The sequence below is a fragment of the Dermacentor silvarum genome, chromosome 10 (assembly GCF_013339745.2).
Source record: "Dermacentor silvarum isolate Dsil-2018 chromosome 10, BIME_Dsil_1.4, whole genome shotgun sequence".
Taxonomy (NCBI): domain Eukaryota; kingdom Metazoa; phylum Arthropoda; class Arachnida; order Ixodida; family Ixodidae; genus Dermacentor; species Dermacentor silvarum.
In genome coordinates this window covers 17,680,359-17,705,909 of record NC_051163.1, presented here as the reverse complement: position 1 = coordinate 17,705,909, position 25,551 = coordinate 17,680,359, and the positions used below count along the sequence as shown (strand labels likewise).

The 25,551-nt window shown below is 47.0% G+C and overlaps 1 protein-coding gene across 1 annotated transcript; it reads left to right on the top strand.

Annotated features, from left to right (window-relative positions):
* On the top strand, positions 1-23,993 carry LOC125940712 (ATP-binding cassette sub-family C member 3-like). Its single transcript, XM_049657180.1, has 10 exons — positions 1-162; positions 1,313-1,523; positions 1,949-2,259; positions 4,199-4,525; positions 5,516-5,617; positions 6,135-6,311; positions 7,304-7,462; positions 8,301-8,467; positions 19,241-19,435; positions 23,629-23,993. The coding sequence occupies exons 1-10, from the start codon at positions 145-147 to the stop codon at positions 23,777-23,779; spliced, it is 1,818 nt and encodes a 605-aa protein (XP_049513137.1). The 5' UTR covers positions 1-144; the 3' UTR covers positions 23,780-23,993.
* The last annotated feature ends 1,558 nt before the right edge of the window (positions 23,994-25,551 follow it).

The following is a 25,551-nucleotide window of genomic DNA, read 5'->3' as shown; positions in this document are numbered from 1 at the left end:
GTGAAAGCTATTGACTTGTAATCGAGAGCTTCTTACAGTTGCCTGGCACTGAAACTAACACAATAATTTTGCCGTTCTCCCGCAAGTACGGTCCTCGAACAGGATGAAGAAAACGATGCTGTGGGAAGAATTACGGAAGAAGAGATGGCAGGATCACAAATAGTAAGGACATCGTATCAACTTTTTTTTATAACATGATGGATGAACGTTTGTCAAGCAAGTTCGTCGTTTAATTATCTTCTCACAGTTTTCATTCAACGATTTTATTCATTGTTGATTGGTTCGTAGAGAGTTTTAGCGTGTCTGGTATTACGGTAAACGCAAGACGACTGGCCGTTTCACAGTTTTAATTCAACGATTTTATTCATTGTTGATTGGTTCATAGAGAGTTTTAGCGTGTCTGGTATTCCGGTAAACGCAAGACGACTGGCCGTTTTACCGGATGAGCGGAGGCGTGAACGTGAGCGGCCTGCACGGCGCAGCAAACTGCTGGCGCAAAGCTCAACCAGACGAACACATAGTTAGTATTGCAGTAACCAATTTTATTCTACGTCGCTGCAAGTGTAAGTTTTTGGCAGCGGCTTAATCGTGTTACTGCCGAAAATTTACACCAGCAGCAAAGTAAAATGCACTTGATTACTGCAATATCAGGTGTGTTTGTCTGATTGAGATCCGTACCACTACGTAGCTGCACGGTGCAGGCCGTTCACGTTTCCGCGTCCGCTCATCCGGTAAAACGCCCAGTCCGCTTGCGTTTAATGGAATACCGGACACGCTAAAGCTCTCTAATGGGGTTTGTCCCAAAGTGGCACAGGGGGTATGAAAGAAATCGTACAAATTGTAAGTCTTTGAATTATTTTGTCCATGTGTGGTTTTCAGCTCGAACTTAACACTAAATAATCGAAAATGTTTGCATTCCGCTCTCCACTGCATAATCTTTCACTTCCACGGTGTTTATTTGTTAAGCTCAGTCGTGTCAGATCAAGCCGAGTCAGTTAGTTTAATCCAGTGAGTCTAGTCTATACCAGTCAATAAGCCCGGTCATTCAGGTTTCTTCCAGTCTATTGCAGTCTAGTTTAGTAAGTCAAGTCTGGTAAATCAGTTCTGCGGAAGCCCTCAAGATGGAGGAATATTCATGAAAGAGAAAAGGTTGTCATCTAGCCAACTGTAGTCGGAGCTACTAGGGAAATACAAAGGTCATTCTAGCCTATTTTAGTTTACCCCAGTCAATCAGTCTAGTCTATCGTCTGTTGTAGTGTAAACCAGTCAGTCAATCAGGCAACCATTACCCGGTTGCCTGCTCTTCTCGCAGACCTCCTGGCAGCTTCTCGTGGGCCTCATCCGTTTCTCCCAATGGCCAGCACTGGTGGGAGTCGCCGTGCTAGCAGCTGCAGCCGCGGCCCAGGCAATGCAGCAGCTCTGGATCAAGTCTTGGACGGACGCGTCGACCGTTGACCCCGACGGGGCGGCCGGAGCCCGAGGGTACTGGATTGGAGGGCTAGTCGGCATCTGTATCATCAACGGTGGGCATATAACGTGAACATTGTCACCATCATTGTCTCTGCTGACATGAATATCTGTAAATTTGCTTTTTTAATTTCTTGTTAGTTTATCTCTGCTACATTGTTTCTCAATGTGCCAAAATTGCATGATTCATGACAAAGCATATGAGGTATTTTTCTGAGAGTGTTTACGACATAGCTAATCTACTGTGCTCACTAACTCAGCAAGTCAGTCATGCTCAGTAAATGAATCACTCTAAGACCGGCCTATTCTCAATTGCAGTAGTTCGATCTTGTAAACTAATGTAAGCCACTGTAATTTTGTTATGATTGCTAGCTTGCCAGCTTGGTTTTTTGGGCAGTGGCATGCGTAATGAATGAAGGAATGAATTAGTTAAGTAATGAATGAATGAATAGAAATGTCCGCTTTGGGTCTTTTTCTGCAGTGCTTTGCCGCCTGCTTGGCGGCATGCTCTTGGCTGTCACTGCGCGCATCATGTCCGGCTCTCTGCACCACGCCATGCTGGAAGGCGTGCTTCGCAGTCCGGTGTCCTTCTTCGACGCATCGCCTAGGGGCCGGGTGCTGAACCGGTTCGCTGGAGACCTGGACTTCGTGGACGCCGAGTCGTTCGTGAGCGGCAAGCAATGCGTCCAGGGGGCGCTCCTCACCGTCGCCAGCGTGGGCGTGGTCGCGACGCAAGCGCCACTTGTGGTAGCGGTCACCGCAGTCGTCGCCGTGCTCGTCGGATCTGGATTTGTTAGTGTCCTAACTTTTTTGGAAGATCGTGCTATTGAATAGCATGGCATAAGAGGAGAAAACTCAGTACCTGCAGTTCGGTAGGCAGTTTGGTGGGCACTAGCGGACGCAAAGTTAGCGCACGTCTATATGCTCGGCATACAAAAGTACCTAAGTCAGGTCGACATAATCATAATTCTCATGTAGTAATGCCACGTTGTCGTTGCTTTCGGGCCGTTGTTTGTCGTGTCGGGCTGTTGGTGCGCGCTTTTGTTGATGTTTATACAGGATAACAAAAGTTTTGCAAGATGTTGATACTGCTGGATGTGGTGTTGAGAGAGCGGCTGTGGGAAGTTCAAGGTGGCCTTGCCACATGTGTTTTTTTTGTTTTTGTTTTCCTTCTCACAAAACTTCGCTCACGGTATAGCATATTTCATTGGTTTTCCAGCTCCATGAACCTGAAATTATTGTTTCGTTTTCTGGAACACCAAATAAGACTTAATTAAATTAAATTAATTAAGTTTAAAATTTAAACTTAATTGGTAAATGACACATCTGTTAACAGTTGACGTCCACGTAATGCGAATCATTCATGATTGGTAGAGAATGGTTCTATTATTAATGGAACTGTGCTTCTTCTCTCTAGGGTTTTAAGTGCCACAACCAGGGCCGGTATTTTGTAGCGATGCCTTTCCGATGCTAATGCCTTTTAGCGCTTTTCGCGCTTGGTCTGTGGTCAGAACGACGGTCCGATCACGTTATCAACGGGGTCAGCCGGCCATGAGCGGTGGATGCTAAGATAAGAATAAGGCATAAGGCATCGCTACAAAATACTGGCCCAGTTCTGATTATGAGGCATGCCGTAGCGGAGCGCTCCGGATAATGTAGCGTTGTGTAGCGAACGCTTACATAGGGATTATAGGCTGTAGTATTTACATTTGCAATAAGTAAGACAGAACGTTTGTAACGGCAAGATAAAATATTGAAAGCAAACCAGAACCCAGTGGCACATAATTTTATAGTGCAAGATCACCGGGATCGGCCCACGAAAACGGCGGGACAGGCTGCACTATCACAGGGATCGGGCCACGAAATCGGCGAGATAAGCTCATCCGCCAGAAAGTGACTGGACTCGGAGAAGAACGCTTCACATTGAAAATGTCACTGTAACCGTGAGCGGTTTCTTGGTAAGCCACAAAAGACGCCAGATTGAATGGGGAGTGGTGGGTGCTACCTTGATTATGCCGCATAAGCTCGCCGTGAGGTCATACATTTTGATAGCGTTACTCGAGACTAGTTACTGGTTTGTCGATAAAACCAATTAAATTGTATTTTAGATTAAGATAAGACTGAATACAAGGAGCTTTAAAAGCTTTCGCCGCCAAGAAACTGCGCCAGCATGCCATATTACTTTGAGATAGATAAGGTCTCGATGGCGTATACCAACGCCGCAGGTTTGCCACGTAAGTGGTAAGAGAGTTTCATTTTTATGTTATCAGCTATTACCTCACCTAATTCCTCTAAATAAAGGGAATCAGAGTCTTTAATGTATATTTCCCTAATTGCAATCCCTTTAGCGCTGCTTAGTGTCCCTTTAAAGATTTCGTGGTGGCTGTCTCATCTGACACCCTGGCAGTCAAATCCAATGATTTGTTTTAAGTACATTTGTTTTAATTATTTGTTTAAAGTCGAAAAGCAGAGCACCGCGGTTCTGAGATAGGCCGTAGTTGGGGGCCTTGCGTTAATGCGGCGACGTTGAGGTCTTTTGGCGTGCATTAAAATCTAACTGCACGAGCGTTGTTGCATCGCGGTTCCATCGGAATCGAACTCGCTACCTCGTGTTCTGCAGCAGCCGGAGCGATAGTTATTTAGTTATTATTAGTGGTTATCTCACATTACTCGACGCCAGCGCGTCCAGTAATGTTAGACCCTGTTCCATTTTTTTTTCGGTCCTTCGCAGATTATGGCCGTGAACGTGTCCCACAGCTCGCGTTACGTCGACAGCATCGGCCTGTCGAAGCTGCTCCAGCACATGACCGAGACCCTGGAATCCTTGAGCAGCGTGCGAGCTTACGGCGTCCTGGACCGGTTCCGGCGGCACTTCTTTCGGCTAGACGACATCTGTCTGCGTGGCTACTCTTGCTACAGCGCCTGTTACCGTTTCACGCGCTCCCTGACGGCGGTGGGAGGCTTTGCTGTCGTCCTGTCCGCCCTGCTGCTCAACACCCTGGGCTCGACCCCGCCCGATCCCAGCAGCTTGGGGCTCGCCCTGAGCTCAGCCACGTCGGTGAGTGCACCAATCAGTCACGTAATACCGGGATGCTTGACTCGGCACTATAGTTTAGCTGAGTACTATGTTGGGCGAGTTGGTGCATAGCTAATTCGACGTACTGTAGTGCAGAAGTGAGAAACCGGGGGAAGAAAAGAAGCAGAAAGAGCGCCAGAGGGCGCTCTCTTTCTTAATTCGACTCGTTTTTAATTCACCTCTTAATCAGCCATGACTATGGAGTGATTTGAGCTGGCTGCAGGCTAAGAGGGTGTGTTCACCGCTTTGTCGAGTTCGACACGTGACCTTGCCGTTATCCGACGCTCACAGTATCTACAGCCTCTTTATAGCAGCTGCGCATTGATCTTCGATGTGGCGTATGTAGCATATGTGGCAGCGTTTGTAACCTCCACAATGAGACTCATAGGTTTCACTCATAGGATTCGCTTTTCAATATTTTTCAAAGCAGTTTATGTTTCGACCGCAGGCTAGAAGATAATTTTTTCTTTACCGGGTGTAACCGTTGGGCGTCATATTGGCCACTTTGTTTTCTCTATAAATAAGAAGAAATGTTAGTCATATTTGATTTAATAACCACTCAAGCCTTTGTTACAACAAGCTATTTATGTGCGCTCCCTTATTTTATTTCGGAACGCCAATTATTTCAAGTGGTACAAATACGAGCAGTTTTACGAATTCGTGTGGCGGTATTATTTGGCGCTAAACGGACGGCAGAGACACGAAGTGTTACACGACAGAAGCTCTTGTTTTGTGTCCCGCTTACCGTTACTTTAGTTTTCTTTCCTGTGCTATTCCCATCGCCCCCCCCCCCCCCCCCTTGCCCCCCCCCCCCCCCCAAAAAAAAGAAAAAAAAGAAAAAAACATCAGAAATCTCTGGATGGGATGTCCCCATACCAGGGAGAAATCCCAATAGCCCATGTAGATTTGTGGTTCAATGTGAGAAAGTGCGTGATGCGTCGAACTGCTTCAAAGTTATCTCGCCCTCGACAGGTTCCACTGGCACTAATGAGCCTGTGCTTGATGCTGTTCTGCACGCTACTGGTGACGGTTTCGTTCGAGCGGTGCCTGGAATATACGAAACTACCGCCCGAGGTAAATAAATGTTTGCTACACCGTATCTGGGTGCTTAGGCTACTAAAGCAAGCAATTTCGAAGTGAGTAGGCATTGTCATATTATTTCGCAATGTGATGGTGACCGTTTTTCACCACATTATCCCTGTTATCAAGTATGGTCTGGCATGCGACCCACCTACTGTATCCAAAAACTTGTTTAATGTTGTCGCGGATTCTATATAGTCTTGCCTACTCACATTTCGCGCACGACGCGAATGTTTTTTTACGTTCTCGAATGCAAGCGAACACGAGCAAATATCCTACGACGATGTTCCGTGATGCGTGTATGAATAGCTGGAGGGCTCGACCCGTGAGTTCAAATTTTGATGATAGGCTGTGCTTGCTGATAACGTTGTGATATGAGTGGTGCCTGTATTGCTGTTCACAAGTTCGCCCAGTATAAAGTTAGATCTAAACTCACGCTCTTAGAAGTGTTCTATTCTTCACCGTCACTACAGTATGACCATATATCTCACATTTCTCTTTGTTTTCTCAGGCAGACATCGCTGAAACGCCCCACGAAGACAAGCATGCGCCGATCAAAATGCCACTGCTAGAAAAGTGGCCATCAGATGGAGTAGTCGAGTTTCAAGATTACTCGTCTTCATACAGACCCGGAGTTGCACCTAACGTCCTCAACAATGTTTCTTTCTCTGTGAAGGCTAGGGAGAAGGTGGGTGATGACTGAGTAACCGGCTTTTCGTGATGAACGCTGATTAAAACACACCCAGAGAGGTCTACAGCTGAGAGAAGTATAATCGATGTTGTATCAGAACGCATTGTACCTCAAGGCCTCATAGTTCTTCGCAACTTGAACGTGATAAACGTGTATGAGGTAGATGGAAAACAGTACGGCAGAAACCACTTGGAACCATACTGACGAATTTAATTTTTATTACCTGAAATCCAATAAACAAACAATAAGCGTGTGCATGAGACTGACCACGGAACTCACTATATGATAAAAAAAGCGAATAAAGTGTATTGTATTGTATTGTATTGCATAAAAGAAAAATCAGCTGTCTCTGGATGAACGCGCTGTCGTCTGCAATTCACGCACTAGCTCAGTCAGTCAGTCAGACAGTCAATCAGTCAGGTCGTCAGTTCAGCCAGTTTATCAGTCGTGGACTGAATCCTCCAGGAAGTCAATATACGTGTGCCATTCGTTACGTGTGTAACGTGTGTCAATACGTGTCTCAATATCGTATCAGTATGTCAAGAAGTCAGTCAGTGCAGACTTAGGCAGTCATTCAGACTGGCGTTCAACGCCTAGTGTGGTTTCATGTCTTTTCAATTGCCTGATCTAGTGACAGCAAAATATTTATTACTATTGTCTTACTGTAGCGATATGCAAACAGAAGTGCGTGAAGTGTGTGGATTTGCCACCACATTGACAAGTGTTAGCTTCTAAACAAAGTAGTTGCGACATAACTGGTTACAAGAAAAGCTTAAAAATTAGAGGGACGATGCCTCAGGAGTCGTACACAAAAGTTGATGTTCTTGAGCAAAGTTTATCTGCACAAGGACTACCCTGGGAGCGGAAAAAGTCTTTTCGCAAAGCTAGCACGAAGGTGTAGATACGTTAAAGGAAACGAGATAGCTAAAACTTGCTCATTGCAGTGCAATCTTATTTTGACGCTGGGTTTGCCGCCTGTTTGTAAACAGGTTGGTGTCGTTGGGCGGACGGGTGCCGGAAAGTCTTCTCTAGTGCTCGCTCTTCTGCGCATCCTTAGAGCCTCGAAGGGGCGTATTCTGATCGACGGCGTCGACATCGCTCAAGTACCCCTGAAGAAACTGCGCCGAGCCATCACCGTTATCCCCCAGGTGCTCTTTCCTTGCTTCGTTCATATTCTTAATTTCAAACTAAGGGGCAGGAGGCACGAAGTTCAGCATCACAGCTCATTTGAATAAACACGTAGAGTTCAGATCGGTGAAAAATAACTCGCGACCACGGGACCAGCAATGCCGCCTGCACCGTCTGCTGATGACCACCGGCGCTTCCATTGTAGGAGTGTCCACAGCGCAAACCAGGGGGGGGGCATTCTGGACATCGTACAATTTCGCATGTTCTGGAACTCAGCCATGTTGGCATATTGAGCCATTCAACAGGACGTGGCCTCCCTGTTAAACAATGACAGATGTAAAGAGGGCTAATTGACGATCTCGGGGAATTGGAAGTGCCCAGAACGCCAAACACCCCACACGCCTCCGCTAATGGCCACGGTAATATTTGCGTTGTAAATATAAGTCATATTTATGGTGTGCACAGACTTCATCCCGGAGGCTGTGGCAGACACCGATGACAGAGTTCTAGCAAGTGGTTAGTGACATTGTCCCTGGTACCAATGTTTAATAGTGTAGGGTAACCAGGTCAAGACTCTAGAGGGCTGCAAGTGGGCCCTGGGTATTGGACCTTGATGCAGGCGACGTAATTAGATGACATTTCACGAATAGACTGTAATCCTTCTCGCAGCAGAAGCTTTACTGCATAAGATTGCATTGGCGCAGGAATCACTGTAGTTGATTGCACAACGAAAACTTTAATGTAAGAGGTGCACATTGGCACAGGAATTAGCGCAGTGAATTTCACGAGAATCATTTCATCAAGGGACTTCGACTCTAGTGACCTTTCATGGCGTGTTGCTCGTGCAAATGCGCGCAGGACCCTAGCCTTGTGCGAGGTACTTTGCGCCTGAACCTCGACCCGACCGGGTCTCACTCCGATGGGCAACTCTGGCAGTCGTTGCGTCAAGCTCACTTGGCACCTCTGGTCAAAGGTCACCCGGCGGGACTGGACATGGAGACTGCGGACGGAGGCACGAACCTCAGGTGAGATGCTGTCCCGCGCGTACTCTTGGCGTCAATAACCTCCGGCTGGATGCATTATCCCTAAGCACTTTACTGTACCATTTTTTATACTTAATATGTCTTTTGTAACCTGAAAAACCAATCAGCAAGCCAGTAAATCTTTATCCTTCTGAGGCCCAGAGTGTATCCTGGGTCACTGATTTTTCTCATGCTTACAGATTATTGTGTCTCGGTTTCTACATTGCTACAAAGCCATTTTCCATTGTGTTTCGAATTTTGACAGTGAGCACGGCAATGTCTAATGTCTTGGACATTACCGAGACGAGAATAAATTTGGCGGTGGCATCACAAACAGTCGCAGTTTCGCCCGGAAGGCGAGCCATCGATTGAGATAGCAAATTAGCAGACAGCTTTACGAAGTAAGGGTAGTAGTTTTATCGGCCGTATAAACTCGTAAACGTTCGCCTATTAACTAAATTGACAAGCATGGTGTCACGCGCGCAGAGGCAAAGAAACACTTCTCACTCGATGAGCACGGACACTCGCTATCGAAACGCTGGGGTGAGGAAGTGCTGCAGCACCAGCGAGCGAATTGACCTTCGTGCTGCTTCTAACTTCAGTGCAAACTAAGCGGCGAGAACACAGCGCACACGTCTGAATCTTCCAAGCAAACAGGCTACAGTATATAACAAAGAAAAACATGCAATATTGTTATTCTCACTGACGTCACACTGGGCTTATCGAGGTATATCTCCAGGAGACCCACACCACCTCGCAGCCGTGAGTGCTGGAGCCGTGTCAGGAAAATGTCCTGGAATGAGGGCGTTGCGCCACCAGAAACACATAGAGCTTTCATCATCATCATCAACATCAGCATGTATAAGAGCTAAAGATAATACCGTTAGCTGCTTTCGTGTGTGTGACGAAAGGCCTCGATCTATTGCGCTGAAAGCCAGCAGTGCCAGGGTTTCGAATAGAATACTTTTCTGGTTCGGTTCGTGTTCAGATTCACGCTTGTTAGCTCGGTTGAAGTTGAGATCCGGAGCAAAAATAATAACGGTTCGAATTGGTTCGAAGCTTCCTGAGTCGGTTCTTTCGGGTTCAAACGGGCACAAAAAAAAAAAGAAGAAATGTTTGCGTGCCTCAGGTTGAAAAACGCGCTACGCTATTATAGAAACGTACAAGTTACCTTGACTAAAAGTATGGTGGACCGTTTTCTCTTGTACAGGCACTAACATGAAAAGACAAAGAAAGTTGTCACAAAAATGACGCGCAATATCCAGTTGTATCGAAGGGTCTCAATTTGTACATTCCTTGAGCTTAGAGGCGCCCTGTGCGCCCTATGCTTCACCGCGTTATACTTCTCCCAAATGTGCTCATTTCCTGGATTATTGAAGTTGCCCTTGCTCGTTGCCCATACTGTACAGAAGGACTTGGCGTTGGGCAAGTTGGTGTTTGCTGAACGACATATTGTAGCGCGAAGGCACATCTACACAGACACACGTCACAGGCGCTACTAACAACATTATTCGAAACACAGCGAGATACACCATATATAATCTTCCCAACGCTCAGGCGCACCAGCCACTTCGGGCAGACTACAGAGCGCGATTACAGAGGGCGAGGGTGTCTGTGTGTGTAATTCTGCCTTCGCCCTACAATATTGACACGTATAGATGTTTATCTTTCACCGGTGGCCGCTTTCCACCGGCTAACAAATGTTAAACGTTATCGCTCGGCGAAGGACGCGCCTGTATCGGTAGTTTCTAGAACGTTATCGATGCTTCTTTCCATTGCCTGTTTTCACCGACGCTTATGTTATCTGATTGCATGACTGACGCGAATTCTCTAGAACTTTCTGGAAGACACGCGGGCATCAGGGATTAATCTAGAACCTTCGATGACTCAGGTATAAAAGCCGACGCGTTTCGCCGCTGATCAGATTTTCGACGATCGCCGACTGTGTTCGCCGCTATCGTTGTGCTTTGAGTGTACCTTGCTTTTGTGGGCACAGGTTCGCCCAATAAACAACCAGTTTCGTTGTACACAGTTTTACGACTGTTTCATTGCGATAGCAATTATATGGACACTCAAAAGCAGATTTCTGCCGTCGGCGTCGCCGTCGCCGTCGCCGTGAGGTTCCGTATGACGTCAATGGAGATGAAATCGTCGCCGCGCGCCGCCGAACGCTGTATGTGCGAGTGAAAGGGCGCGAGGGACGCGCTCTTTCACGGGGAGTGAACGCACGGCGGAGAACAAACGCGCGTTCTGCGCCGTGCTTCCTTAAGGGCTGCAGAAGTAGGCGTCTCTTTCCTCCTTTACAATCACCATATATGTAGAGCAAACGCGCCTTCTTCCGATGCGCGAGAGGCCGTGGGGGAGGGGGGGGGGAAGGAAGGCGACGTTTAGCTGCGGCACCAAGCGCCTATTATCGCGATAGCAATTATATGGACACTCAAAAGCAGATTTCTGCCGTCGGCGTCGTCCGTCGCCGTCGCCGTCGCCGTGAGGTTCCGTATGACGTCATTGGAGAAGAAATCGTCGCCGCGCGCCGAACGCTGTATGTGCGAGTGAAAGGGCGCGAGGGGCGCGTCTTTCACGGGGAGTGAACGCACGGCGGAGAACAAACGCGCGTTCTGCGCCGTGCTCTGTTAAGGGCTGCAGAAGTAGGCGTCTCTGTTCTCCTTTACAATCACCATGTATGTAGAGCAAACGCGCCTTCTTCCGACGCGCGAGAGGCCGTGGGGGAGGGGGAGGGAAGGGAGGCGACGTTTAGCTGCGGCACGCAGTGCCTATTATTGCGATAGCAATTATATGGACACTCAAAAGCAGATTTCTGCCGTCGGCGTCGCCGTCGCCGTCGCCGTGAGGTTCCGTATGACGTCATTTGGAGATGAAATCGTCGCCGCGCGCCGAACGCTGTATGTGCGAGTGAAAGGGCGCGAGGGGCGCGTCTTTCACGGGGAGTGAACGCGCGGCGGAGAACAAACGCGCGTTCTGCGCCGTGCTCGCTTAAGGGCTGCAGAAGTAGGCGTCTCTTTTCTCCTTTACAATCACCATATATGTAGAGCAAACGCGCCTTCTTCAGACGTGCGAGAGGCCGTGGGGGAGGGGGAGGGAAGGGAGGCGACGTTTAGCTGCGGCACCAAGTGCCTATTTATATCAGAGGCTCCAGCAACAGTCACCAACGCCGCACGCATTTTGAGCTAACGCGGGCAAAACGCCGATGGCGTCGACAACAGTTCTGCGTGTTGTTGCTACCAAAGCCGCTCACCTTACTTCGTATGACATTGCTGTGTTGCTATCGCATATCAGAGGCTCCGGCAACAGTCACCAACGCCGCACGCATTTTGAGCGAACGCGGGCAAAACGCCGATGGCGTCGACAACAGTTCTGCGTGTTGCCGATGCTGCTGCATGTCCAAGCTTATACAGCTGATAAAGCTAATATCATTACTCCGTATAGCTCTCTACAAGTTTGCTATCGCAATTGATGCTTCGCCTTTCAGGTGAAACTGCGACAACTTTTTCTTCAGCGTCACTACTACGTGACAATATGTCGTTCATATTGTACGAAATGAAGTTCCCTAATCTACTATTACCTACCCATGTTTCGTTTAATTTTGATGATTGAAGGCCGTCTAGTTCCAAGAGAACATTAACCTTTTATGGACAATTATTGCCAACAGGTAACATACCAGAAAAAAAAAATAGCGTAGCTTGCACTGGAGGTGCAATGCTAAAAAGACAGCGGAGCTGATGGGCATCTAGCTGGTCCGGGCTTTTGGGCTAGGCTAAGCCCTGCCAAGTCGTCCCCAGCATTTTCCGGAATTTTTTGCTTATTGATCGATTATCGATTAGCCATTGATTGGCTATCATTGGCTATCGCAAGGTAAATTGGCCACGTATTTGGGCTAGGCTAAGGACTACCAAGTCATCCCCAGCATTTACCGGAATTTATTGATTAATTGTCGATTACCGATTAGCTATTGATTGGCTATGATTTGCTATCGCACGATATTGGCCACGTATTTGGGCTAGGCTAAGCATACCAAGTCATCCCCAGCATTTTCCGGAATTTATTGATTATAAATTGATTATCGATTAGCTATTGATTGGATATTATTGGCTATCGCAAGGTAATGGCCACGTATTTGGGCTAGTCTAAGCACTACCGAGTCATCCCCGGCGTTTCCCGGAATTAATTGATTATTTGTCGATTATCTATTAGCTATTGATTGGCTATCATTTGCTATCGCAAGATATTGGCCACGTATTTGTTCTAGGTTAAGCACCCCCAAGTCATCCTCAGCATTTCCCGGAATGTATTATTTGTCGATTATCGACTAGCTATTGATTGGCTATCATTGGCTGTCGCAAGGTATTGGCCACGTATTTGGGCTAGGCTAAGCACTACTAATTCATCCCCACCATTTTCCGGAATTTATTGATTGTTGATTCATTATCAATTAGCTATTTATTGACTACAATTGGCTATCGCAAGGTATTGGCCACGTATTTGGGCTAGGCTAAGCACTACCAAGTCATCCCTAGCATTTTCCGGATGTTATTGATTATTGATCAATTAGCTATTGATTGGCTATCCATTGGCTATCGATGACTGCGTAGTAGTCCAAACCTTGCTTAGCTAGACTTGACCAGGCTCAGCTTCGCTAGTTCACAAAGGTATGTGCTAGAGATGGGTCGCTCAGGAGCGAGCCGGATCTTGTGAGCCGCTCTTTTTAAAGAGCGAGTGAGCCTTGGTTCAGTAAAAGTGAGCGGCAGTTCTTTTGGAGAAAGGGAGCCGGTTCTCTCTCATTTAATGAGCCGTGCCGAACCGTTCCATCAGAGCCGGGTTAGAGTGACCTAGAAGGCTAGAATAATTGTAGCCGGGTCTTCTGCTGGCTGCCTCTTCCGCACCATCTGTTGGCGGTGCGAGAAAGCACCGCCCTCCCGCCCTTCCTCACAAAGTCGCCTCAACCCCCTCACCTTCGGCTGTCTTTTGAGCCGCTCTTTTTGAAGAGCGAGTTAGCCGAGTGAGCGGCGGTTCTTTCGGAGAGAGGAAGCCGGTTCTCTCGTTCAGTGAGCCGTGCCGGAGGATCGGCACTTTGGGGGATCGGCCATGAATCAGGCGGCAGTGGGTAGATAAGGGAAGCATGGTTTACAGCGGAACATAGGACGAGGAAGAAGAAGTTTGGCACGCGTCTCGCGTTATTTTGAAAGCGCGGTCAGAGGAGACAGACCGATCGAAGATCTCCGGCTGTAGTGGTATCACACACGTGACGTAAAGCAATGAAATGTACGCCTATGGTTCACATATCTCGAGAGCTGTCTGTGCAAATTATAAATAACGCCATTGATGTCTTAGGGTGAAGCCCACTTCCAGTTTTCTGCCTGGCGTTTCCACCCTATTTCTGAAAACCTTTAGTTGGTTCAGCTTAAGCTCGACGTATTTTGCACGTTTAGATAGAATATAAACATTTTTTATATGTCTTGTCCTTAAAGGGGTTATACTATACTAAAACGGACTGCTAGGCTAGTTGGTGGATGTTCATAGTTAAAAAAAGAAGAAACTGAGCAGGAAAAGAAGACAGGACGCGAGAGGTGACTTGGTATGTGCTCGACTCACAAATAAGCGCATTCCGCACGAGTTATGCGGAGTGCACATGTGATGACGAGTTAGACTGTGTGTTTTATGGAGGAGACTTTTACAGTGAACTAAGAGAGGTTGTAAATGTTGGGCACCGGATGGGTGATGCCTGTAATATAAGCAGTGGATGCCAACTGAGGATTCAGAGTAGTGCACCTCGAAAAAAAAAAAAAAATGTGAGCAAGTGGGAGCAAACAACTTTTGATTTTGTCCGGAAACAGTTCATACGTTCCGTAGAAGTTACATTCGAGTGGAAAATAACGCCGAGGGTTTCATTTTATGTTATCATTTGAAGCGGACGTCATTTAAACGAGTGGTGGGGTTGCGAGTTCGGGTAGACGTATTGGCAGGCCACTGGGGACACAGCATTTTGAAAAATGTTAGCAAACGGGGATCAAAGAACTTTTGATTTTGTCCGGAAGTAGTTTATATGTTCAGTAAAGGTTAAGTTCGAATAAAACAGAATGCCGATGATTTTTGCATTTTGTTGTCATTTGAAGGTGACGCCGTATAAAAAAAACGTTGTAGTTTCCAATTCGGGCAGACGTGTTGGCATGACTACTGGCGAAGTATAGGAAGCATGACATTTTTACAGCGTAAGGTGTTATGGGCTGATTCCAATAGACGTTTCGGTTGGTGATGGTGTCCGCCTATCCCGCCAGTGTCCATAACAACTATCTCCGGGAGTGAGAGAAAAAAAAAAAAACAGTTCCCGTCGGAATCGATCCCGGCGGGAACACTGCAGTGGAAACTTTGGCTGATGATTTGATTTTTTTTAATCTCTTGTAAACATAGTTATCACGAGCGAAAGGTGTGTTTGGCTTGGGTTTGCAAAGACTATGCACACAGCGCAGTAGCTTCGATTTTGGCACGCTTCCGCGCTTGATAAGCTTCTCTATAACGTGCTAATCTGGCCCCCCCTTTTGCTCCGGTGTTTCAGCAGGCAACTTTGACTTTGCTTGAGATTTCGCAGCGTGCCGTCTAGCTACATCAACTGTATGTTTGGATTCAGCCTGTCGCTTGCGCTGAAGCGCACGCACGGACGGCCCAGCCGGCGCACCATCCAAGGCGAGACTGAGCGACCAAGCGCCGGCGAAGCAGCCGTTAAACCCTTGCCTGGTCACGTGGTAGCGCAGCGGCGAGGCTCCGAGCGAGCGCAGCAGCTGTGACGCCTCTACGCAGCTGATCACGTGGCGTGACGTCACACCTGCCACACATGCGCTCCGGCGGCTCAAGGTCATTGCGACGTGATGAATGACCTGGCGAGACATGACGTAGTAGAGCTCTCACTCTAAAATGCCATATAAATGCCTCCTAGCAGCGAGGAGACTCGCGATGTGACTTGCGCGCCGCGTAGCGTCGATACGTGCACATTTTGCATTGCAGTTGCATGCAGTTGCAGTTGCACTCCAGGTAGAACGCTATGTAGAAGATGCACAAGTAACGATGCAAGGCAGTTACAGAAGGTTTGAAGAAGAAAAGGAAGTTTAAGGAGATGTATGCAAGAATGCTGAAAAAATTTTGTGTACATGATTGAATCAAGCTGCCTGGGTGACAATGTCACCGCCGCGTTTCAAAAGGGATGCCAATAAATCAAAGTCATCATCATCATCATCAACAGCAGCGTACCGTGCCCCGGGTCAAGGGATGTGACATGTGCGCCACGTATTCTGGATACCTGTGTTTACTCTTCGGTACACGTTATGGCGTCTCCTCGCAATGTAGCATCCATAACTTTATTCTGTAGTAGGGCAAATAAAAACTGTACAAACAGCTGGTGCAGGCATGACACGCAGCGCATGACTGTCGTTGACACTGTCTACTAATGAAGTGAGACGGTCCTTGAATTTCTCGGCCAACGCTTTAGCTTTGTATGTTCGATCCCCAGGCAGTGATTTCTTCAACATTTGAATTAACCTTCCGTAACGATAGAATGGAATTAAGTTTATTACACGTCTCTTTAAACCCTGTAAAACCTTCAAGCATGAGAGAATCGTAATTACGCTTTGCTTGTCTCTGCGGATTAGTCAGGCCACGTCTAAATTTCTTCAGAGGCACCGATGTTTCTAGATCTCGAGTGCTCAGAAATAATTGATACAGGTTGCTTTTCTTTTTTATCGTTTTAGCACTTTCCTTGTCCGTGAGCGCTTTGACTTTTTTATTTCTTTGTAGAGAAAGCATCGCTTGTAGATAGAGATGGCTTTTTCCATAAAGCTTTCGCATGTCGCGTCCACTGATGAGCATAAGAAGACCCTTTTCCAGCTAGTTGCAAAGAGTTCATTTCGAAATTGCGAAATATAATTTGCAGTTATGCCTTGGCATCGAATATTTGGTTCTGATTGCGATTCCTCGTGCCTATCAACAATTAGATATATAGGCAAATTATCACTAAGCGTTATGTTAATTGTACCACAACACAGGCTTTTATGAGGTAGATATGTAATGAAAAGGTCTAGAATGTGGCGCTATTTGCTGCTATGGGTGTTGCTTCCTTTATTGTCTTTGATAAGAAATAATAATCAAGAAGCACGGAAAACTCAACTGTTTGGAGGCCTTAGCAAGCACGTCAATGTTCATATCACCACCCAAAGCTAGGTTATAGCCATCTGTGTTCGTGTACAAAAATATGACATCTAGCTGCAAGAAAGAATCATTTACATTCCCATCAGAATGGACGGTATACCACAGCAAAAATAAATGTTCCACATTTCAAACAACTCAATTCAGTATCTAAACTGCGTACAGATAAGTCATCAAGCAGTCCATAATTTATACCTTACTTGATAAACATGCATACGCGACAACCTCTTCTCGTTTTCTTGTTCAGGAAAGCTCTATTACTTAAAAAGAACACTACGAACACTACTTGAACTATGCGTGGCAATTGTCAGCTTGCTCCCTCCTTAATCCCTTTGTGTCCTTGTGTGTATATGTGTACAAATCAAATAATAATAATAATAATAATAATAATAATAATAATAATAATAATAATAATAATAATAATAATAATAATAATAATAATAATAATAATTTCTCGCACCATTTATGTTACAGGCGTTCTCCAATAGAAGATATTGATTTCCATTTTGCTTTGCACACTTTGTCTTGTATTTAAATGTCCGGTTTTGTGTCACCCTCTTATTATAAAGTATCTATTCATTTGTTAGCTTATTTCTAATTACTTGCTCCATCCCATCCTTGTGTTTGATCGTTTTTTTCCTTGTGTTTTTCCCTGCTCATTACTCTACTTCATTATAAGTGAACAAAATGACAAAAAAAATTGTGTGTGTGCGCTCTGTACTTGTAACGTAGTTGGTTCTTTGTTAAATAGCATTCGCTCCATTATATGTCAATTCAATACTGTCCCAACCCCCCCCCCCCTCCCCTTATGTAATGCCCTGTTAAGGGTCCTTAAGGGTTATTTAAATGATGATGATGATGATGATGATGATGATGATGTCATCGTGTTTGGAGAACATTGTTTCGGTGAACATAATAACAGAAAAAGAAAAACGAAAATTTTCACGAGAAAGACTGAATTCTAAAAGACAAAAAGTCGGCGTGATGAGACTTAATTGGGTGGTTGGTTAGGTTTCACAATAAAAATGATGCGACCTTTTCCCCACTTATAGGAGAAGTGAATTAGTTTTAATCAAAAGCAAAGATTAACAGTAAAAATGTCTGGCATTTGAAAAAGAAATTGTCAGCATGGGAAAAGTGAGGCCGTCCGGCCTTACCTATAGGGTTATTCGTTACCTGTGCGGTATCTTTGATTTCCTCAAGTGGTCCTAGTAAAAGGCGAGTAAAAGGAGAGGTGATTAAAAAAAAATCAGCGAGAAGAGGTAGCCACACGGATAGAGTAAGTAAAGGGGGCTATTTACATGTGTACAACAGAGCGACTAGGCAAAGAGTGCGCAGCCATTTTGTGCACCTTTACCATTTTGTGCGCCATTTTGTGCGCCTGGCGCTCATTCGGCGACAGGTTGCCGAAACCGCCCTCAAGCTCTGCTCAAGATTTGATTGCAAGAGTTCAGCGGTGTCCGTTTGTCTTCTGTCTTGCCTCGCAGCCGGGGCTGGTATAAAAGTTAACGATGCCATTCATTTTCGCGCATTCAATTGTCCTAGCTGCCATGCGCCAAGTTCATCACTTCACCATCGGCTGATCGAGCGCTGGATGAAACAGGAAGTGAATCGAGCGAAAGGGAGTCGTTACATTATACCGGCCCAGGCAAACTGCACTCGTATTCTGCGTAAACGATAAGCGTTTCTAGAACGGCTGAAATTGGCGGGGGCGATCTTCTAGGACAAACAGCGTTAATTGCAAGTCTAGTGGTTCGCAAAACAGAGCTGCGGGCCAGATGAAGTTACCGATACGTGTCAGTTTTTAGTGTGCTCCCGTGCTCTGGGAAAGAGATGGATGACCAGCTGGGCGCTGTTGTCGATCAATCAATCAAACAATCAATAAATTAATTATTCAATTACTCAATCAATCGTTCATCGTAGGTTTTGTAATTTACCGTGTTATTTTTTTCATTTTAAATCTTTAATGCTGTACAGCACTCTATCCTTGTTAATTACACTACTAGATTGAAAATATTCGGTGTGATGAATTCTTTATCATTATATCTTGTTTCTTTTTGTTTTGTTTTTTTTACTAGTGACTCGTGAATTAATGCTCTTCCACCTCGGTTGTGATTACGGTTGTGTTATGTAAACTGTTACTGTTTTATGTATGTCATATATTCTACGTATTTTATATGTATATTCTATTTCTAGCCCTTACTCAATACGTTAATTTGAGGCCTGTAATGTATATTGAATAAATAAATAAATAAATAAATAAATAAATAAATAAATAAATAAATAAATAAATAAATAAATAAATAAATAAATAAATAAATAAATAAATATTGCTGCAATTAGGAAGATTTAGGTTATGATTACTTGCTTATCAAATGTTTTCACTTGGGAGGTATAAATATGGTGTCCCCGGCATATAGCTCTGAATCGGCGGGCTCTGGCGCAGATCCTTCGAGCCGATAGTCCAAGGTACCATCTCTGTGTAACTGAACAGTTATGTTTGGGCTTTCTAGCTTGCATTGTATGAATCTTCAGACGTGTATACAACGCAAAAATCTCTCGCAGCGTCGGTCAGCGGCAGCTGGTGTGTCTCGCCCGCGCCCTGCTGCGTGGCTCGAAGGTGTTGCTGCTGGACGAGGCCACCTCGCAGATGGACGGCGACACGGACCGCCTCATCCAGACGACGCTCAGGGAGGCCTTCGGGAACAGCACGCTGATCGCCATAGCACACCGGATACACACCGTGCTCGACTACGAAAGGTGCGGGAGCGCGAGCACGTGACCACCTGAGCCTCGTGCGTCACAACGACGTTAGGACAGCTGTTATGCAGCGATTCCATTGGAAGCCTCATGTGATTCATGCGTCAGTTCGTGACTTTAAAGCAGGAAAGTAAATGTAACACAGCTTTGCGGATGGCGCAGTTCTCTCGATTTAGTGATTACACCTTCGTTATGGTATTGTGAAAGTATACAACAGATATGTTGCCGGCACCTGCAGAGCGTGAAATTTGCGTTGGAAAGGATGGCGTCAGGTGATGGGATTTTACGCGGTTTTCTCGACCAGCACCGCATAAAGTAATGTTGATACTTGAAATTAGACGAGTATGAAGCGATGGTAACCAAAACTTTTACACAAGATCTTTGCTTCGAGTTGTTGACAAATTCGACTTCGCCCTGCCATCTGCTAGCCGCCTGGTTAACTCAGATGGTAGAGAGACTGCCCCGGAAAGACGGTGGTCCCGGGTTCGAGTGCCGGACCAGAACGATTTTTTCTTCAACTGCGAGGCTTTTCTTTCGAGGAACTCGTATCGGTTTCCTTTGTAGCAATTGCTACGATTGGATGGATGTCTCATTTTTCATTTAATTGCTTCCAGCCACCTAGCGGGTTTCCGCTAAACTATTACGTCAAGATAACGACCAATTGGCAAAACAAAAATACAGGTGGTTCGTAGGTTCGAGAACAGGCAGACAGTCGCGGTGGGGATAAAGAAGCTTTTAACCCTGGTTACAAATAGTGGAGCAGTGTTGTCTCGGCCGAAGACGGGAAGATCGCAAGACGATAAATATATCAGCCTAGTGGGTTTCTCATTCTGAGAAAGGCTGGGCTAGCGCTAGAAGGACGAGTAAAAATGCAAATGTTTACCGCGACAACACACTGGCTGCGGCACAGAAACACATATGCTAGCCATGCGCAGACGCACTACGTATATGTGCTTTTCATTTTACTCATACTTGCTTTTCTAGTACAAAACTATGTCGTAGCGATTTGTGCTTTCGCAAACTGATAAAAATGTCACAGTTTCGCCCTAAGGGCGAAGCAATGAATGCGATAGCAACACAGCAATGTGACACGAAGTAAGGTGAGCGGCTTTGGTAGCAATATATGAATTGTAGTAAACATGAGCTGATTAAGTAAGCAGGTGTGCTGCGGCGTAAGTAGACCGACATGAAGAGAGACTCGATGACCACGAGAAGGCGCGTGTGAAACGGTGGTGTTGATGAGAAGCGCTTCCCGTGGGCAGCGCGTGCGAAGGGACACACCTGTTGCGCTGCACTGCCGACCCGGGCAGCATTGCATGTGTAGCGTGCGTTGGAAAATGTGGCCCGACTATTACTAACTCATTGAACAAGCGTGGTGTGAGCGCGCACAAACATGAATAGATCACACTGAATGACTGCAGACAACGACTGTCAAAACGCTGGCAGCAAGCGCATACGCCGCAGCAGCGGGCGAAGGTACGTGCTGTCTATCGCTTCAACGGAAACTGAGCGGCGAATGCACGGCGCATAAAGGTCAGAGCCGTGTGGAGATAAGCGACGGTGCGAGCGAGCGACGAGCGCGGTTGTTGGCAGAGTAGAAGTGCGCCCCCTCCCCCCCCCCCCGCTCCCTCCGGCGCTGGCTTCCCGCTTCCTTGCTTGCGCGTGGGAGATTGAGTGCGTTCGCTCTCCGTGATAGCGCGCGTCCCCGCACGCTTCCGCTCGGGCATACGGCGCGCGGCAAAGATTTTATCTATAGGGAACCTCACGGCGACGGCGACGCCGACAGCAGAAATCCGGTTGAAGTGTCCATATAATTGCTATCGCAATAAAATGTTGTTCAGGAGCTCTTCGACACACGTCCGGCCTCTTCGACGAGCGAAGTGCAACTGGCGGTGGTCCGGAGCAGACGACCATCAGCGGACACAGCAGATGACAGCGGACACAGGATGTCCCTGCTAAAAGTAGCCAATGTTGTAAAAAACCAGAATTATGTTTTCTCGTATATTCAAATTACAATCCGACGCCACTATGTCTGCAGGTTGTGGTTAAGATGTACTTTACCATTTTTCTGACTGATTTCGCTGTGAGAAATTCAATTTGTGTTCACTAACACCTTGCGCCACGCGGAGGGCCTGCGCGGTCGGGGTGGTTTGGGATGATTTTCCCCGCCAAGAACGCCAAACCATGATCTCTGGTAGCAGGAATCGGAAATGAAGGATTGCCACTGCTGGTGGAACCCCGAGTTGTTGGGGCTTGTTGCTGCTGGACACTAGAAGATGCCGAAGTGCTGCTACTGATCTCCTGTTGCGGTGGTGGATTCGGGCAACAGGTGTCCCTCAGTGAAGGCTGTCTTGTGATGCCTCCCTTGCGACCTGGTGTAACTGACACTCTCGAAGTAGAGAACGACGACGAACGCGGCGGTTCCTGCAGCCCAGGGAGGATGATTACAGGACTCTGGGCCATTCGGTCCAAGCTCTGGGCCGGTATTTTGTAGCGATGCCTTATGACTTATTCTATACTAGTCTTATCATCCACCGCTCACGGCTGGCTGATCCCGTTGATAACGCGAGCGCACCGTCGCTCTGACCACTGACAAAGCGCGATAAGCGCTAAAAGGCATTAGCACCGGAAAGGCATCGCTACGAAATCGCGGCCCTGGTCGTGTTCTCGCTGCTTGAGACCTAAGTCTAACGCTGTCTCGTAGATGTGCTGCTGGCGGGCCATCTAGTTGGTGGACGGCGCCCCCTTTGCGGCAGGGGTGGCGTGTGCTGGAGTGGGGCTTTTGTTGCACTACTCCTCGGCCCTCAGCAGCCGCAGAGCCACGGCAGCTGGGTCCGTGTTCCAAGGCTCGCAGTATTGCACAATGGCCGCGTTGTCGCCACATGCCTCTGCGTCCGACGCCGCTGCGGATGCAGCTTCATCCGCTGTCTTGGAGGCCTTGTTGCCGGGTTTGCTACGAATGGCGGAGAATGCCGACGTGGAGCTGCTCGAAAGGGAGGCCTGTGACTGATGCAGTGGCGGCTGAGCGCTCGACTCGCTACCGCTGTTGCTGAACCGTTGGTTCTAGGGCCGCGATCGTCGGCGAGGACGAGCCGCAGCTGATGCTCGGGGATGTAGGGGACGCGCAGGCATAAGGAAGCTGGCCTAAAGCAGCTATCAGAGCTGTACTCCATTAGAGCCAGGACCAATGCTTGATGCCTTCGTAGTTGTCCCAAGCCTCGGCGGCACCGCAAAGTCGTTTTGCCGCAACCAGCCATCTTTTTTGGTCCGGCCAAGCATGGCCATCACCCAAGGCATTGATAGCGTTAACCCAAAGAATGGCGTCATTTTGAAAGCCGCGAAACGGCGGTATTTGTACGAATGTCGGCTGCTGGAAGTCGTAGCGTCTCATCTCCGCCATTCGGCCTGTCCAGCTGCCCGAGGAACCAGGGCCGGTGCCTACGGACAGTGCGGTCATTGTGGTAGTCGCGGCAGCCGGTTCTAACACTATGGAAGCATCAACGACATACCTTGGTGGCTGAGGAGTCGAAGTAGTTCCTCGGATGATATTCTCGTCAAGGGAAGCGTGTACGGCGTTCCCAGGCAGGACAGGTCCAAGACGGAGGGGAGGGTCGGAGCGCCGTCTCAGTGTGAGGTGCAATGGCGCAACCGCCGACGGATGCGAAGGTGTTCCTCATAAGCTCGAACTGGCGTCTCAGCTTGGCGATGGCTTGGACGAGATCACCGGTAGAGTTGCGTTTCCATATCAACCGCTTCAACATTTGCTAAATAGCAAAGAAAGCGTGGCCTCACACCAATTCCCACGTATGTAAGGCATCGCGAAATTTTTTCGATGTACTCCACGTTTTGTTTTCTGTTTTTTTATAGTTAATTATTGTTAATTGGCAACTTTTTCTATCTCTTTTTTGTTTTTGTCAAAAATTTTAAGACAGCTAGCCTGCCCTTTCAGGGTCAAAATGATCACCCACCACATGTTATAAACAAGAAAACTCAGAAGCAGACAAAGGGAAGAGAGGTTAACCGGAAGTGAATTTGCTTCCTGCTACCCAGAACGTGGGCGTAGTTCGAAAGGCAAACTTGAAATGTTTATTTGAAAAAAAAAAAGAAAAGAAATGTTTGCTCAATTCATTGACTCAATTTTGAAAACGAGCGTGCATTCGACATAAGACTCACGGTTCTGTCTCTGCTTTCAGAATACTCGTCATGGATGAAGGAAGGGTGAGGGAGTACGACACGCCCGCCTCTCTGCTCTCCGACCCCGACAGCGCTTTCTACAAGATGGCCACCGACGCTGGCGTCGCTCCCCAGCAAAGAAATCGCCCGCTTGCCATAACTTCGTTATGACCGTGCGATTCGTAATAAAGTAAGACTTGGACAAACGGCCCGACGAAACGTGACACTGCACACACACAGGCATGCAGACAAGCACTGTGTCGAAAATATGGAATGTGTGCGTGTCTTTTCTTACTGTCTGATATAGTATTTGACGATATTGGAAACGTTGGCAACTTCGTCGTCGGCTTTTCCACAAAGAGTCGCAGTTTCGCCCGAAAAGCGAAGCATAGATTGCGACTGCAAATAATTAGACAGCTATACGAAGTAATTAGGATGGTAGCTAGCTTTATCGACTAAAAAGCTATCCAGCAGGCTGTTCCCACAAGCAGTCGTCATGTGTTTATTCAAAAATTGGAGGACGCTTAAGCTTCGCCCTTAAGAGTGGAACGTGATAGCGTTATCGGGCCCCGTTGGCATCGCATTTTTCGATCAGGGATGCGCTTCACTGCAACACAGAACGTGGGAAAGCCCGTTTACAAAGACCAAGCTTACACCGATCCCCTTTAAGACGGCTTCACTTTTAAACAGAAATGCATTGCTGAGAAGACGTTTTTCCAGGGGCAATATAAGTGGTCTTATGTTAAAATGTGAAGGCTCTAGCACCTTTCTTTATTATTTTATTAATTGTTTGCTAGTGCCCCGAAGCGCGCGCGTGTACAAAACGCGGGAGAACTCCCAATTTGACCTGCCGTAGGGAGCGTTGCATGTAGACTGTCTAACCTCCCTAACCTGCCGTAGGGTGCCTACATGCACCGTCCGTTTTAGGGTGGTGGCAGCCTTTGTAAGGGTACTTGCCGCCGCCAGCTAAATTGGCGGGTTAATTGTTGGGACAAAAATGGCGAAAGATCAGCCGACAGACCACACTTCCTGCAACCATTGGTGACGTGAAATTAACTTCTTTTAACAAACTTTGGCCTCAGCAGCCAGAAACAAACTGGCGCGTCTGAGCGCCGTACACGGCCCGTCTACGTTTTAGTTAAACAGATTAGTAAGGACAGTCTTTATTAGAGCACACTTCGAAAAGCACCCTTTATATATTATGTACAACTGGAAGGCAACGACAATGCTTAATGCAGTTCACATTCTTGGCGTGAGATAATCCTACCACGAGCACGCCATCGTGCCTTATAACTTCTTGCTTTATATGTGTCACATGACATGCAATAGAAAAGTAAGTTTGATCTGTTAAAATAAAAGGAAAAGGCAACTAGTATATTAAAGATGTATGCAGGTTTCTTGTGCACATTGGTGCAAAACTAAATTAAAGAAATTTAATAGATCACGTGCCAACATGAGTACATCAGAGCGTGTCAAAAAAAGGCAGAAAGACTGGGGACAAAAATGGCGTCCCACCAAATTTGGCGGTAAATAGCAGTCAAAATTTTGGTGTTGTCACCACCCTAGAACGGCGTTGCATGTAGGCTCCCTAACCTGCCGAAGAGGCGTAGCGCCGTCTGGATATCATTTTCGCAAGTATAAAGTACCCGAGTGCGGAGCTGTAGGTCTGGTAGAAATGCTGGAAAAGGGGTTTGTGCTTGAGTTTCCTCCTAACAGGATTGTGTGTTCTCGTGAATTAAAATTACAATATGGCGCCGAATGGTAAACAATCCGACGCCGAATCCGACGCCGAATGGTAAAGTCATACTTTACCATTTTTCTGATGAATTTCACTCGGAGAAATTCAATTTTTGTTCACCAAAACCGTGCACCACGTGGAGGGCCTGCGCGGTCGGGGTGGTTGGGGATTATTTTCTCCGTCATGGACGCCGACATCGCACGCC